The sequence below is a fragment of the Heterodontus francisci genome, chromosome 30, assembly GCF_036365525.1.
Source record: "Heterodontus francisci isolate sHetFra1 chromosome 30, sHetFra1.hap1, whole genome shotgun sequence".
In the NCBI taxonomy this organism is placed as follows: Eukaryota; Metazoa; Chordata; class Chondrichthyes; order Heterodontiformes; family Heterodontidae; genus Heterodontus; species Heterodontus francisci.
The window spans coordinates 40,000,391-40,015,494 of NC_090400.1; the positions used below are offsets into that span (position 1 = coordinate 40,000,391).

The window sequence follows — 15,104 nt, forward strand, 5'->3', positions numbered from 1 at the left end:
CCACAGAACTTACTTCTCCACTCCTAACAACACCCAGCCAGTGCTGGCTGGCTCTTCTTCATATATACACATTTGAATACAATTAACACCTGTTCACCCTATTACCTTGAACTACCAGGTATTTATCATCCATTAACAGAAGTTCAGACCCTAACATGTACATCATGCCCATTTGTGTGAGGCGGCGGGCTGCCTAACCAGTGCTCCTTAAGGGAAACTAGTTTAGTTCAGAGATACAGCACTGAAACAGGCCCTTCGGCCCACCGAGTCTGTGCCGACCATCAACCACCCATTTATACTAATCCTGCACTAATCCCATATTCCTACCACATCCCCACCTGTCCCTATATTTCCCTACCACCTACCTATACTAGGGGCAATTTATAATGGCCAATTTACCTACCAACCTGCAAGTCTTTTGGCTTGTGGGAGGAAACCGGAGCACCCGGAGAAAACCCACGCAGACACAGGGAGAACTTGCAAACTCCACACAGGCAGTACCCAGAATTGAACCCGGGTCGCTGGAGCTGTGAGGCTGCGGTGCTAACCACTGCGCCACTGTGCCGCCCCATTTGTAGAAATGGCCCAGGAATTTATTTTTTTTGATGAGGCCTGAAGAAATACTCAGGCTGCTGTTGGTCCATCTGAGGCCCAATGCCCCATCCCCAATTGCCCATTCCTGCTCTTCCAGAAATGGCAAGCTGAATTGGGACAGTGGGGCCTCAAAACAGCTCAAATCTCAGGCCTACAAAATGGGCACATACACTCTACTGACGGCGCCCGTTTCCAACAGGTGAAGATGGCCTCTCGCTTCCCACCACCCCCTCCAGGTCCAGGGACCGCAACATTTACGCTCCGACCATGTCAGTGCAAAGAAGCAAGCAAACGTCCAATGTTATGTTGGTATCCTCTGCTGCCTGGAGGCAGCTCAGGTGTCTGACTAGGCCACCCTTTTTAGCTCATAATGAATCCATACCAGCATGAAGTATTGACAAAGAGTGAGTTTTCATAGGAATAATGGTCAATATGTTACTGTGGTATTTATACCAGTTTCAAACAGAGGCAGACACACTTGGCATCCGTTAGGATGGCTGTGTTTCAAAATAATCTGTTGCATGGCTGTCTCTCATGTGACAGGCATGTCTTTTCAATCAATATTTTTCTTTTATGACGCTCACAATACTTCACAAGTGCAATTTTAAAAAGCAGTTGAAAATTGGGATGTAAATTCTGATAAGGCACCATATCAAACAGAAGTCGTTTTCTGTATTTTTTGTCTTAAATGAGGTGTCTGTTTTAATCTGTCATTCCTGTATTGATCTGCCCTGCCACTTTCTTTTTTGCCACCCTCATTACCACATAAAGAAATCATTCTGTTTCCAACCGACTGCAAATGTTTAAGGGCTGCATTTGCTGATTTCTCGGTTCTCCCGCTAAATTCTGATATTGGGTCTCTGTTACAGCTAGAAAAAAAACAAAAAAGCTTTCTTTGGAAAGAGCAAATTCACCAGCACAAGTGCATCCCAATGAATCTCAGTAGCTTTCTCAGATCTTTGGGGTGCCTGGCTTTCACACCACTTAGCAGGATTCAGATTGATCCCTGTCACAACCAATCCTGTCAAAGCCCATCTCAGATGCCTCTTGAAGCAGTCAAAGGCCTGTTATCATCAGTTCAGTAAAAGATCAATCCAGCACAGAATGAGAACATAATCAGCCATTGATTGATCCTACCTCCTTCAGAGACTGTTAAATTTCCCTTGTGAATGCTTTCCAAAGGGTTAAAGGTCAGTTGCCAGGATTTTCCATTTTTTCTGCTAAAATGTGTTTGCACATTTATTTTCAAATATATATGGTTTTGCTAAAACTTTGTCTCAATAAAGATTGAAATAATCCTAATAACTAAATGACACAAGTGAGATCTGAACAGTGACTGCACATTTTCATGCTATCCAATATGTCAGTCAATTAAACAGGATGATAAAACTGATATTAACTTGTATCTCTCTGAGCAGACCTTATGGGTTATAACACTATTAACAAAAACAAATCAAAAAATAGAAACAGATGAAAAGAGCAGCAATTAAATATATTGTAAAAAGATGACGGCAGGCAATACAAGAGTAAATGAGAAAGATTGAACTGCAGAAATGTTTTAAGACAAGAGTAAAGGATTAAAACAACTAGGGGTAATTGTAACTTTGTTCATTTCCACTGACTTCACTGGTCCAATCGAGATAGATGTAAAACTGGTGGCTGATCCGATCGCCTGTTTTACACTATCGTGCAAAGTCAAAATGACCATCCCCTCCTCCCAAGTGAAGAAGGGGGAAACTTTTGAGATAAAAATGTACTTTTACATTACAATAGGACAGCTGACTGCAAACACATGATTTTGTCTCATTCACTGACTCCTAAATTTAAATGGCCTGACCTGCAGGCAACGGATGGCATCGCAGACCCATAAAATTATGGATCTACAAATCTTCCGTCATATTAAATGCCTTTTGTTATGCAAGGGAAGTGGGTGGCAGCCCCACATGGCTGCAGTCTTCTACAATCCGGTCTCCATGTTGCACAGGGGAGCTCAGTCGGCCAAAATGGGTTGGCGCCAGACTACTAATTTAAATGAAAGAGGACAGTGCACAAACATTGCTCTGCCAAGATCAGAACAATACAAAAAACACATAGAAGGGCCTTTAGACCTCATCAGGGTACAAATTTTAAAAGGACCTATTCACATGAAATGTTTGACACATTCTCTGTTTGGAAACTTAACGCAATGATGTAAATGATATTAAAATGCATCACCTTACTCAACACGTGATGTTCCAATAATGAAAATGACATACTTTTCTCTTCCCCAGACCAAAAAATATTGTCACACACTTTTCCTTGGAGACAGTGTCCCTTTAAGACAGTTCCTCAATGCCTCCAAAATCCACTGGGGGGGGCCCTCAGAAGAAAGACTCAAAATCTAAAAAATGTTATTTTTGTTCTAAAATAAAAACGAAGTGCTGAAAATACTCAGCAGGTCAGGTAGCATCTGTGGCGAGAGATGCAGAGTTAACGGGCTGAATTTTACAGACCCCCCAATGTTGGGGATCCTGGCGGGGGGGGGGGGGGGGGGCAGAAAATGCCTCCGGGAGACCCCTGCCATGGACCTCGACGCCGGGAAAGCCTCATATTGCCGGCAACGACGAGGCTTCGTGGCAGCCCACCCCACCGCTAGGTGACTTGAGCTCAATTTCAATATGTAAATTTATGTAAATACCTGAATTAATGACTGTCGCACTCCCGCCGTCTGTCCCGGAGCGATATTGTGCTAGTGGCCAGCACTCCTGTCTGGGTGGAAACGGGGTCAAACTCATCTGATTGGTGTAGGGGATGGCGGGAAGGGTTACAGTGCACAGTTTATGAATTTTGGGGTGGGGAAGGTCAGGTGGGCAGGGCAAGCGTTTTGGGTGGGGGGTGGGGGGGGCAAGTAATGTATTGCATGGTTATTTAGGGGGGTGGGTTGGAGGGGGCCAAATTAAATTTTCATAACCTCTTTCTTGAAATATTTAAATTAAATGGAAGGGCTCAAAGCCCTTTAAAAATGGTGCCAGTGCCTGCACAAAGGCTACTGACGCCATTGCCGGGGACGGACAGCCCGCACCCCCCCTACGTCATCGGGATGGGTGGTCTGCCGTGGCCATTTAAATGAGCCACTGCCCTGAATATCTTGGGGGCACCACGACATGCAGCCCGTGCTGGTGGACCACCATTGTTTACGTCTGCTACCGATTGCGGCGGCGGCACCATAAATTTTAGAACAATGTTTCAGGTCTATGACCTTTCATTTTTTGTTTTCTTATTTTTGTTCTTCCTTTCTCAGTCAATTTCTCTCCCCACCTGAAGCCACTTGCTCTTTGGTACCTGGCCAGAGTGAACATTCATGTGTGAGGAGCATATTCAACCATGGACATTACAATATAGCGATCAGGAGTGGCAGCACTAGCTGACTGTTCCCTCACCGACGAAGGGATGCCACGTTCAAATATTGTGTCTTTAAAGTTGCTCCAGCTAACTCAACTGAGAACGCTGGCCTAATATGACTCGGCTTTGTACTGCATTTACATGCAGGTGTAAACCCCAATTTTAATTTAACACACATGGATAACCACCGCTCAGTGACAGAAGCATTACTTTTTCTTTTCAGCCCGACTAACAAACCAGGGTGAAGTAAGAGCTTCCATTCTGGGTTGACCCCCAAATCATGTTCACGCTCAAAATACTGTCCTTCTAGCAGCTCTGGTTTTTTTTTTTTAAGGCAATGGTTGTCAGAACTTCTGGACTTGCACCAAAGAGGACAGAAAGCTGAAGAGCCCAGCCCTTTTATCACCAGATTGAGATTCCCCATTTCAGCATATCCATACTAAAATGATTAGTAGTTGGTTCAGTCTGAAGTGCTCCCTTAAGAATACATGGAGTACTGTTCAAATATTCAAATTGCTTTCAAAGAGTGTGGGATACTCATGAGAATCGATGCCTGCTGGCCAGCCAATTGGAACGCTCTATTTTAATTAACTATCTTCATTAAACTTATTGGCAGTAAACTAAAAGATCTCTGGCTCTAGGACTTCATAGCTTTAGCTGGTGGGGTTGCCAGAGGATGATATGCAGGGAACTAGTGGAATTCCCACTAATATAAACGAGAATTATCGAAGGTGCTCAAAAAAAAGCAAGGCTTCGCTCAGAGGAATGAGTGGAAATACCATTTGTAAATAGGGAGAACTAACTCCAAATCTTGGTCCAAATACAGGCTGATGCAAACTGGAAGAATGAATTTGGATCTTCACATGTTTCACATCCAATGAAGCGTAGCCAGTGTTGTTGATTAGGCAAACGTCTGAATGCAACAAGAGGTCACCCACATCAAATGAGACGAATGGACAGTTAATCTGATTTTCATGCTACCGTTTCAATGAAATGTGGAAGAACTCAACCAATCCCAAACAGATTTGCTAGAGCAGCAGGCTTTGAAATCCTGAGCCAGTGAATTATTCACTTTGACCCTGAGCGGGACCAAACTTTTGTCCTTTTGGCTCCCCATGCAGTGTATTGATCATCTCTATATTGGTACCAAGTTACCAGGGTAGAGTTCTCCAAGATGATCTGCAACAGACACCATTTCACTCAGTCATTCAAGGGGTTAAATGGCTCTAAAATTCTCTTGAATAATCAGCAAGGCTGAAGCACATGGTGAAAGACAAATGGAGCCGACACAGCCTCTGCTGGAGTCAGCAGGAACCTCGGTCTAACTGCTTGTTTGTGGCAAATGGAGTGAGGTAAACATCAAAGGTCAGTGATCCAGAATAACCAGGAGTTTGGATAAAATCTTAAATTAACCATAAAAGCAAAATTATGCAACTCTTTGTGCAAGAGAGCTTCTGCAGGGCTGCAGGAGCTGCTCTCCTTCCATTAGGCCAGGTTTTTAACAATCAAATTCTTTGTTGAGCGCAATTATGACTCATCCAACTGAGGTCTTTATCAACAGCTAATGCTTTTACGGCTCTTCAGATACAAGTTGTTCAAAGTGACAAGCTCTTTCGCTTACTTAAAGCTCAAATTGTGGTTTGAAAGAACAGCTGTCATTTTTTGAAGCGTTTTCCTTTTGCTTATGTGTTCAAGATAAATAAACAGAAATCAACAACCCCATCAATTCCCCACTGTGTTGTGCTGAGCTTCTTTATCATGTTCTTTTAAAATGTAATCCCTTGTTGGATTTTCTGTAGGATATGATTTCATAAAAGTACTTCACTACGAGATTCCGCATTCAAAATTGATCTATAATTGGCTGATTTCAGAGCTTGAACTATTAGAATTGCATATACCTTTTTTAGAAATTAAAATGATTACCCCCTTTTTATGCTCTTCCCAACTGGTTTTCTTGCATTCTTCCCCAAACAACTGAACACGTGAATACATTGCTCCAAGTGTCATTTTCTAGCAAGTCATTAACGGACACGCAAAAATAGCAATTTTCCTACATCAAAACATGTGAGGAAATTGTTCCGCATCAGCAGGGGCTCAGTTGATAATGCTGTTGCCTCTGGATAAGAAGGTTGTGGGTTTGAGTTCTATTCCAGGTCTTGAGTGTACAATCTAGGCTGACAGCCATCATTGCACCGAAGGAATGCTGCATTGTCAAAGGTGCTATCTTTCAGATGAGGTGTTAATATGAGGTCTCAATGGATGGTTCAGGTTCAAGGTCCTATTGCATTATTTGAAAATCAGGGAGCTCTTCTGGTGTCCTAGTTAATCTTCTTCCCTCAATCAATACCACCAAAAGAAAACATTAATAGGCCATGTTGTTAAAGTAATTCATTACATGAAGAGATGAGACATTTTGATAGGATAAGGAGATACAGAAATGCAAACATTTTGATTTTTCGGTTTACAATAATAATCTCACCAAAACAGTACGATGTTAGGGACAGGTTGTAAGTGGTGTGTATGTGGCTTCCACTTCTCACCTCACAATTGACACTCGCTAGTGTTTTGTTAAAAATGGTGTGTTAGTCCCCGAGTATTTTTAGGGTCAAATAAACAGAAACAGATTACCTCATAGGTTTTTTAAAACATTATTATTTTCAAACAATTCCTGGAATGGTCACAACCTCAGCAACACACGCATTCACACGGACGGATGGAGAGAAAGGAATAGGATGCAATTAAGGTCCAAATTACTGTACAAGGTTCAGTTGCTGAAAGAACTTTCAGAGTATCTTTCGGGAGGAAATTTTATAATAGTGTTGCAGGCCTGAATGTTTCTCATCTTGGAGTTGCTGCAGTGTTGTAGTCTTCTGTGGTTAAAACTTGGCCCATAGTTAGTGGTGTGAATCTGATTTACTTTCACAGTTGGAGGGCTGAATTTTACTAGCCCCCCCCAATGTTGGGGGTCGTGGTTGGGGGGGGGGGGGGGGGGGGCAGAAAATACTTCCGGGAGAGGCCCACCATGGACCTCAATGCTGGGAAAGCCTTGACCCATTTTACCAGCAGCAGCAAGGCCTCGGGGCCCCCCCCACCCCGTCGCTTGGCGAAAAAAATTCATTAACATATTTAAACACACGATAATAAAGGAATAATTACCTACCTTTCGATGACAGCCGTCCCATGCTGATATTCCGGTTGATGGCGGGAAGTCCCGCGCCTTCGGATCTCGGAGATCCGAGGCGAAACACCAGTGGGGAGGGGGGAGGTGTGAAGTTTTCAGGGTGGTATGGGGGGTGGGGGAAGCAGGGAAAACCGTTACTGTTGGCTGTGAGGATGGTGGGAAGGGGATGAAGGGCAAAGATATCTACGTTTGGGGTGAAAGGTCAGGACCAGAAGAGTTTTTTCTGGGGGTGGGGTGGGGAAGAGAGGGAAATAAAAAACTTATTAGGTCATTGGGGGGCTCGAAGAGGGGCTTTGTTCTTTTATTGAATGTGAAAGCTTGAAACACACTTGCATTTCTCTTTTAAAAATTTAAATGTAATGTCTTGTAAGGGCTTGAAACTCTTTAAAAATGGCGCAAGCGCCTGCGCGGTGGCGCCAGACACGGAGTGCCCGCCTCTACTTCAAGAGGAGAGTATTCCATCACATGCCTGACTTATACCTTGTGGTAGGGGTGGTGGACAGGCTTTGAGGAGTCAGGAAGGGAGTTACTTGCTCCAAAATTCCCAGTCTCTGACTTGCTCTTGAAGCCCCAGTATTTACATTGTCAAGTTTCTGGCCAATGGTAACCCCCAGGATGTTAACAGTGGGGAATTAAGTGATGGTAATGCCTTTGAACGTCAAGGGGGATTGTTAAATTCTCTCTTGTTAGAGTTGGTCATTGCCTGGCACTTGTGTGGAGCAGATGTTACTTGCCACTTATCAGCCCAAGCCTGAATGCTGTCTAGGTGTCGCTGCATGCAGACACAGACTGTTTCAGTATCTGAGGAATTGAGAATAGTACTGAACACTGTGCAATCCTCACCCAACAGCGAACATTGCATGTTCGGTTATATTAGCCACAAGGTGGTAGGAATGAGTCTGAGGCAGACAGCTTCTCATTTTCTTATTCTCACTAACTCCTTCCATGAAGCAGTGATTCCTTACTGGAATACATTTCAATGACACTGATTGCCCTGTCTAGGTCTTTCCCTGAATATCCATCATTCATGTTTGAGCCTCAACAGTAATAAGTGTAGACATTAAGATAAAGAAGAAAAAGTGTGCTCATGACAGATGCCAAGTAGAAAATACTATTGAGAACCAGGCTGAATATAGAAGATCCAGAGGGGAAGTGAAAAAGCAAATAAAAGAAGCAAAGAGAGAGCATGAGAACAGACTGGAAGCTAGCATTGAAGGAAATCCCAAAGTTTTCTATAGGCATATAAATAGTAAAAAGGGTGGTAAAAGGAGGAGTGGGGCCGATTAGAGACCAGAAAGGGGAGGCAGAGGGCATAGCTGAGGTATTAAATGAATACTTTGCGTCTGTCTTTACCAAGGAAGATGATGCAACCCAGGCAATGTTGAAAAAGGAGGTAAGTCAGACACTAAAATAAAAGCAAAATACTGCGGATGCTGGAAATCTGAAACAAAAACAAGAAATGCTGGAATCACTCAGCAGGTCTGGCAGCATCTGTGGAAAGAGAAGCAGAGTTAACGTTTCGGGTCAGTGACCCTTCTTCGGAACTGACAAATATTAGAAAAGTCACAGATTATAAGCAAGTGAGGTGGGGGTGGGGCAAGAGATAACAAAGGAGAAGGTGCAGATTGGACCAGGCCTTTGCTCCGTGACTTTTTGGTCAGCTATGTGGCCTGGTCCAATCTGCACCTTCTCCTTTGTTATCTCTTGCCCCACCCCCACCTCACTTGCTTATAATCTGGGACTTTTCTAATATTTGTCAGTTCCGAAGAAGGGTCACTGACCCGAAATGTTAACTCTGCTTCTCTTTCCACAGATGCTGCCAGACCTGCTGAGTGATTCCAGCATTTCTTGTTTTTGTTTAAGTCAGACACTAGATGGATTTAAAATTGATAAAGACGAAGTATTAGACAGGCTGTCTGTACTTAAAGTGTATAAAGCACCAGGGCCAGATGAAATGCATCCAAGGATACTGAGGGAAGTGAGGGTGGAAATTGCAGAAGCACTGGCCATAATTTTTCAGTCTTCCTGAGACTTAGGGGTGGTGCCAGCAGTCTGGAGAACTGCAAACGTTACACCCTTGTTCAAAAAAGGGTGTAAAGATAAGTCCAGCAACTACAGGCCAGTCAGTTTAACTTTGGTGGCGGGGAAACTTCTATAAAAAATAATTTGGGACAAAGTCAATAGTCACATGGACAAATGTGAATTAATTAAGGAAAGCCATGGATTTCTTAAGGGAAAATTACATTTAACTAACTTGCTGGAGTTTTTTGAGGAGGTAACAGAGAGGGTTGATGAGGTCAATGCTATTGATGTGGTGTACATGGAGTTTCAAAAGGCATTTCATACAGTGCCACACAACACTTGTGAGCAAACTTGTAGCTCATGGAATAAAAGGGACTGTAGCAACATGGATACGAAAATGGCTAAGTGACAGGAAACAAAGAGTACTGGTTAATGGATGTTTTTCGGGCTAGAGGAAGGTTTGTAGCGGAGTTCCCCAGGGATCTGTGTTGGGACCCTTGCTTTTCCTGATATATATTAATGACCTAGACCTTGGTGTACAGGGCACAATTTCAAAGTTTGCAGTTGATACGAAGCTTGGAAGCATTGTGAACTGTGAGGAGGATAGTGTAGAACTTCAAAAGGACATAGACAAATAGGCAGAATGGCAGACAGGTGACAGATGAAGTTCAATGCAGAGAAATGTGAGGTGATTCATTTTGGTAGGATGAACATGGAGAGACAATATAGAATAAAGGGCACAATTCTAAAGGGGGAGCAGGAGCAGAGAGACCGAGGTGTATATGCGCATAAGTCATTAAAGGTGGCAAGACAGGTTGAGAGAGCAGTTAATAAGGTATACAGTATCCTGGGCTTTTTTAATAGAGGCATAGAGTACAAGAGCAAGGAAGTTATGGTGAACTTGTACAAGATAGCAGTTCGGCCTCAGATGGAGTATTGCATCCAATTCTGGGTGCTACACTTGAGGAAAAATGTGAGGGCATTGGAGAGATATTCATATGAATGGTTCCAGGGATGAGGAATTTCAGTTATGAAGATAGATTGGAGAAGTTAGGACTGTTTTCCTTGGAGAAGAGAAGGCTGAGAGGTGATCTGATAGAGGTATTCAAAATCATGAGGGGTCTGGACAGAGTAGATAGAGAGAAATTGTTCCCACTCGCGAAAGGATCGAGAATGACAGGGCACAGATTTAAAGTATTTGGTAAGAGAAGCAAAAGTATTACAAGGAAAAACTTTTTCACGCAGCAAATGGTTAAGGTCTAGAATGCGCTGCCTGAGAACATGGTGGAGGCAGGTTCAATTGAAGCATTCAAAAGGGAATTAGACTGTTATATGAAAAGGAAGAATGTGCAGGGTTATGGAGAGAAGGGAGGGGAATGGGACTGAGAGAATTGCTCTTTCAGAGAGCCAGTGCGGACACGATGGGCCGAATTGCCACATTCTGCGCTGTAACAATTCTGTGATGTCGACAAGCTAACCTGTGACAGGGAGTAGCACGTAATCCACACACAAAACCATACCCATGCACAGGATAATGATCCTTTCTGTGAACCTTGACCAATTTTCCATTCCATTGTCTGGGGTTGTTGAGGCTAATTGTGGCACACACTTGGTACTGTCCAAAGTGTAGAAGTTGGGGGCTCAAACCTGGGGCCTTTCTGATCTGCATGGCTCAACCACTCACTGGCTGAGTCTTCAGGGGAGTTCCTGATCTTGACCATGTTGAAGGAAGATGGAAGCTTCCATATGAAAAGGGAGAGACAAATCAGAAAGTGACACTTCGGGACTCACGCGCACATCTGCTAGAACTCAACAGCAGTATTGACAGACATCTGGGAGTGTCACCCTTCTAACCTTTTGGCTAGGGCAATGGTGCTCTAAAGGTATGGAATGCTCTAAAGAGGTGAAGCCAAGTAAATTAATTGGGAGTAAAAAAAAAATTAATTGCTTGTTAATTCAGATTTGGTAAGCATAACGGTAGATCATACAGATCATAATCTCACAAATGAGCTCCAAGTTGAGCCTAAGGCCTGTCACCTCCAGGCTGTAATCAAATTAAACTGAGAAAACTGATTTATAATAATAAATAAATAAAAGCTACAGTGCATTAATGAATTGAAGGAATGCATTTAAATACGAGACCAGCCATCCATATTAAGGCACTCCACAGGTTCAAGCATTAATTCATACTCCACAGGTTCAAGCATTAATCCATATGAAACATCGGGGGGGCCGCAGATAGAAATGAAACTGCACATACCCAAGCGCTCGGCCAGGCTCATGTACACAGGGTCCACCCGCCGCATCGTTTTCACCAAGTCTTTCTTCCGGAATTTGATCTCTACTGTCCCCTCTGGCTCCAGTATGCCACCTCTGTAATGAGCAAAACCCATTTACAGGCTAATTAACCATGCAATTATTCAAGGCATAAATTAAAGTCACAGCATTTAAAAAAAAATACAACTGTAGTCTGGACTTCTCTGTTCTGTGCTCAGAGATGGGGGCGGGGGCGAAAAAGAGGTAAGGGTGTTTTCCTTTTCCAAGAGCCCTTCTCTACCTTTTGAGAACTATGCAGATATTTTATATCATAACATTTAAAGCATGATTATTAGTGGAAATTTTCCAGTTAGATCGTTCAAGCCAAGCTACGATCTATGGTTCTCACAATATTCTCTACAGTGGATAAGAGACGGTGCAAGAAATGGACAGATACAGGTGTCACTGTGTTTGGTGAAAAGCCTGGCTTAGATTAAAGCTGGCAAAAAAATTCAGCACCGACAGGGTTAAATGGCAGAAAAATCCCTGTCCCTGTAACGCACAATATGGATTTTGCTGTGGAGACACTGCTATTTCATGGCAGCCTGGCAGTGCAGTATCATGACTATTGTTACAGATGGAGGGGAAAAAGTAGGGGTGGGGGGAGGCTGTGGGTGAGGAAGTAGCGCAAAGTATTCCTATGCAGGGAAGCGAGGGAAGAAAACCACAAATCAGAGGGTCAATCCGCCTGGCCCTCTTGTGCATCACTTTGGTACACACTCACAATTCAGCATCAACAGAGGCACAGCAAGAGGGTTTTGTGCCCCATCCTCTAAATGTCAGTGGCCAGTCTCTGCCATGCCATGGTGAAGAAGCAGCAGATAAAAGGCCAGACCAGAGAGAAAACAAAATTAATTATAGAACAAGTCACAAACTCCTCTTGCAGACACTTCCCAGCAAATTGATTAAGAGGAATACAAAATGGGGAGGATGTGGGCCAAACCCAGAAGCAGGTCACCCACAACCTTACTTACAGTACTAGGCAATTGACAACCTAATACAGGAGGAGAAAATAACACAAAAGCATGTAGAGGCAAATAATTACATTTAATCCATATATATTTATATATAGTTTATCTATTGTGACAGACACACAATGTGAAGGCGGGCAGCATTCTTCATTACAGATAAAGAAATTCTGTGTGAAGTCAGACTGAATCAGTTCAGTCTCAGGAGTCTCTCAGTTGTCAGATTACATTTAACTTTCCTTTCACAGAACTTCTAGAAATATTGATTTAAAGTAAATTTTCACCATGTTGCCTGTTTCTATTCCTCAAAGAATATTCACAGAATTGGTGATATAAATGAGAATTATCCCCTACTCCATCCCACCCTTCCCCTCCATGCGTGGTGACTCCTGCAGAGGTATAGTTCTTTAGGTGCTGGTATCCCTCCAGTATGTTGTGGAAAATCAGTTCTTATTTTAGGCAGTCTTGTACTAAATAAAAACGGTTCCTCATCCAAGCAGAATAAGACTGGATTTCAATAACACAGCAGCAACAATTTTGTGACAAACTGGGAAAAATCTGGACTTCCATCCTTATTTGTTATACATATTTGTTCACCAGGCTCGGAAACATTGAAATTAGTATATGTGGTTTAGAAATTATTTCACAAACCCCATGCCTGTGTCATCCTAACTGGTGGATGGCACAGTCCATTTGTTTTAAATGAGAAATGCAAAGAGTTGTGAGTATAGAAAGGGTTAACCACCAGTGTAATCAGAGCTGACTAGATTTGCATACCTGCTCTCCTTGTCTGCATACATCTCCATGTGCCTGGGGTTGATGGTGGGGTCAATGACTACCCATGAGCCACCTCTCAGCTCTGCATTCGGGGGGATGTACACAAGCATGGGCTGCCTGTACTCTCGCAATCCATCGACGATGTACGCACCAAACTTTAGCACTTGATCATACATGTCTGGAGGGGAAGAAGAGAGTGGTTAATTTCACAGGGATTCGCATCCTATCAAACCACTCATGCTGAGACAACGACCCTGGTGTTAATTTCTGGTAAATTTCACGGCTGATTTCTTACTGTCGTGGGTCACTGCTGGCCTGCCTAACTAAACCCTAGCATATGGATATCCCACAACTAAATATTCAGCGAGTTTTATAATTTAATTTTGCATTATCTTGATCATCTTTTAGCCACATAAAAATGTGCAGAAGACCAATCCAAACGTATCTGGCTGTGTTTTCTATCCAACTTGAATTGGACCTCCTAGGTCGTCGAGTAAAGAGTTTTTGCTAATGTCAATTTTCAGCATAGCAAGAACTGCGTCTAATCTTTTCCTACTCATTACACACGATTTCTGAGATGCTTTACCCACCATCCAATTGGCTCCTTGCCGTGTGTGTGCACTGGAGAATGGTGTAATTGTTTATCTTCTTCCTCTGCTTTCCTTCCACCCCCCCCCCCCCCACCCTCCCAGCCCCATGAATAATCAAAGCAGTGCCAAGGAAGAAACTGCATGTGCACATTTCTCCTTGTAAGTGAATGGAGTTATTGGGCCAAACAGTTTCACAGAGTGAACCCTTGCACTGTTGATATTTTATTTACTGAGGCTGTAAAAGGCATCTTAAAGGGTGACTGTCATCAAGACTCCCGAAGTAAAGCTGCCGCCACATGCTCTGATGGGTAAAACAGGGTTCCACAAAATTATTTTTGAAGCATTTAAAAATACTATGATTTATTAAATGTTTGAAGCAGGACTATCATCCTCAGGATCCCTTATCAAGGAGAAGTCATTACATTTTTTCCCGTTTTTTTTTCAATGCTCCTTTCCATGGGTGTGATCTGCATTCACAGCTTAAACACAAATATTCAAAACTAAAGCAACCTAAGAGGATGGAATTTCAAGTTGGTTAAAGCTGTGACTGATTGATCTTGATAAAACGTGTGTCAGACTGTGTGTGCTTCTGTCACAGCTTAGGTTCAACTGCAAATACACTGCAGCTACTGAACTCATCAAAAGTGACAACAATTTCAAATTTTAAGTGATTGTGGTCTTGATCAGAAAACACGGCACCACCTTACTGAAAACAACTTAAAAAATGATTTGAGTCACAATTCTAAAATATTCCATGGCCTCTTACTGCAGAATGCCCTGTCAAAGATCTTATGGGAGACTAGGTAGCCTCACGGCCCTGCAGATTACAGCACTGCCTTCCCCAAATCAAGATCACACGTACCCCGTCATTCAAGAAATTTTGAATTTGTCAGACAGTTCAGATTAATTTTGTCTGTTCTCCATTCAACCACTAGGTGGACTTCATGGCAGCAGAGCATTCAACTTTGCATGACCTCCGAATGGTATGGACAGTGGTCAAGGAATACTCAATACCTGGAATAGTTGCTCTCTTTGCTGTAATAAAATGCAGCGAATGCAAAGCTCTTTGATGCAAGCAAACTTGGAAACATTTTTATTTACTTTAATCTCTTTACCTTTCATCCCGCCAGAGAAACCTCGCCAATTGGCAAACACCATCAGTGGAAGTCCTTCTCGGTTCAGATCTTTGATAGCTTGAGCAGTTTTGAAGGCAGAGTCGGGGAACCACACTTGACCGGCTTGCTGGATTATCTGTTCACACAGACCACAAACATA

At 43.0% G+C, this 15,104-nt stretch overlaps 1 protein-coding gene across 2 annotated transcripts in view; it reads right to left on the reverse strand.

The window, feature by feature from the left end:
* acaca (acetyl-CoA carboxylase alpha) overlaps positions 1 to 15,104 on the reverse strand; it is a 320,877-nt gene that overhangs the window by 39,658 nt on the left and 266,115 nt on the right. For both annotated transcript variants that reach the window (XM_068010389.1, XM_068010388.1), the window contains 3 exons: positions 14,945 to 15,080; positions 13,240 to 13,417; positions 11,439 to 11,551 (listed from right to left, as the gene is read on the reverse strand). In XM_068010389.1, coding sequence (XP_067866490.1) covers positions 11,439 to 11,551; positions 13,240 to 13,417; positions 14,945 to 15,080 — 427 coding nt within the window. The remainder of the gene's footprint in view (positions 1 to 11,438; positions 11,552 to 13,239; positions 13,418 to 14,944; positions 15,081 to 15,104) is intronic.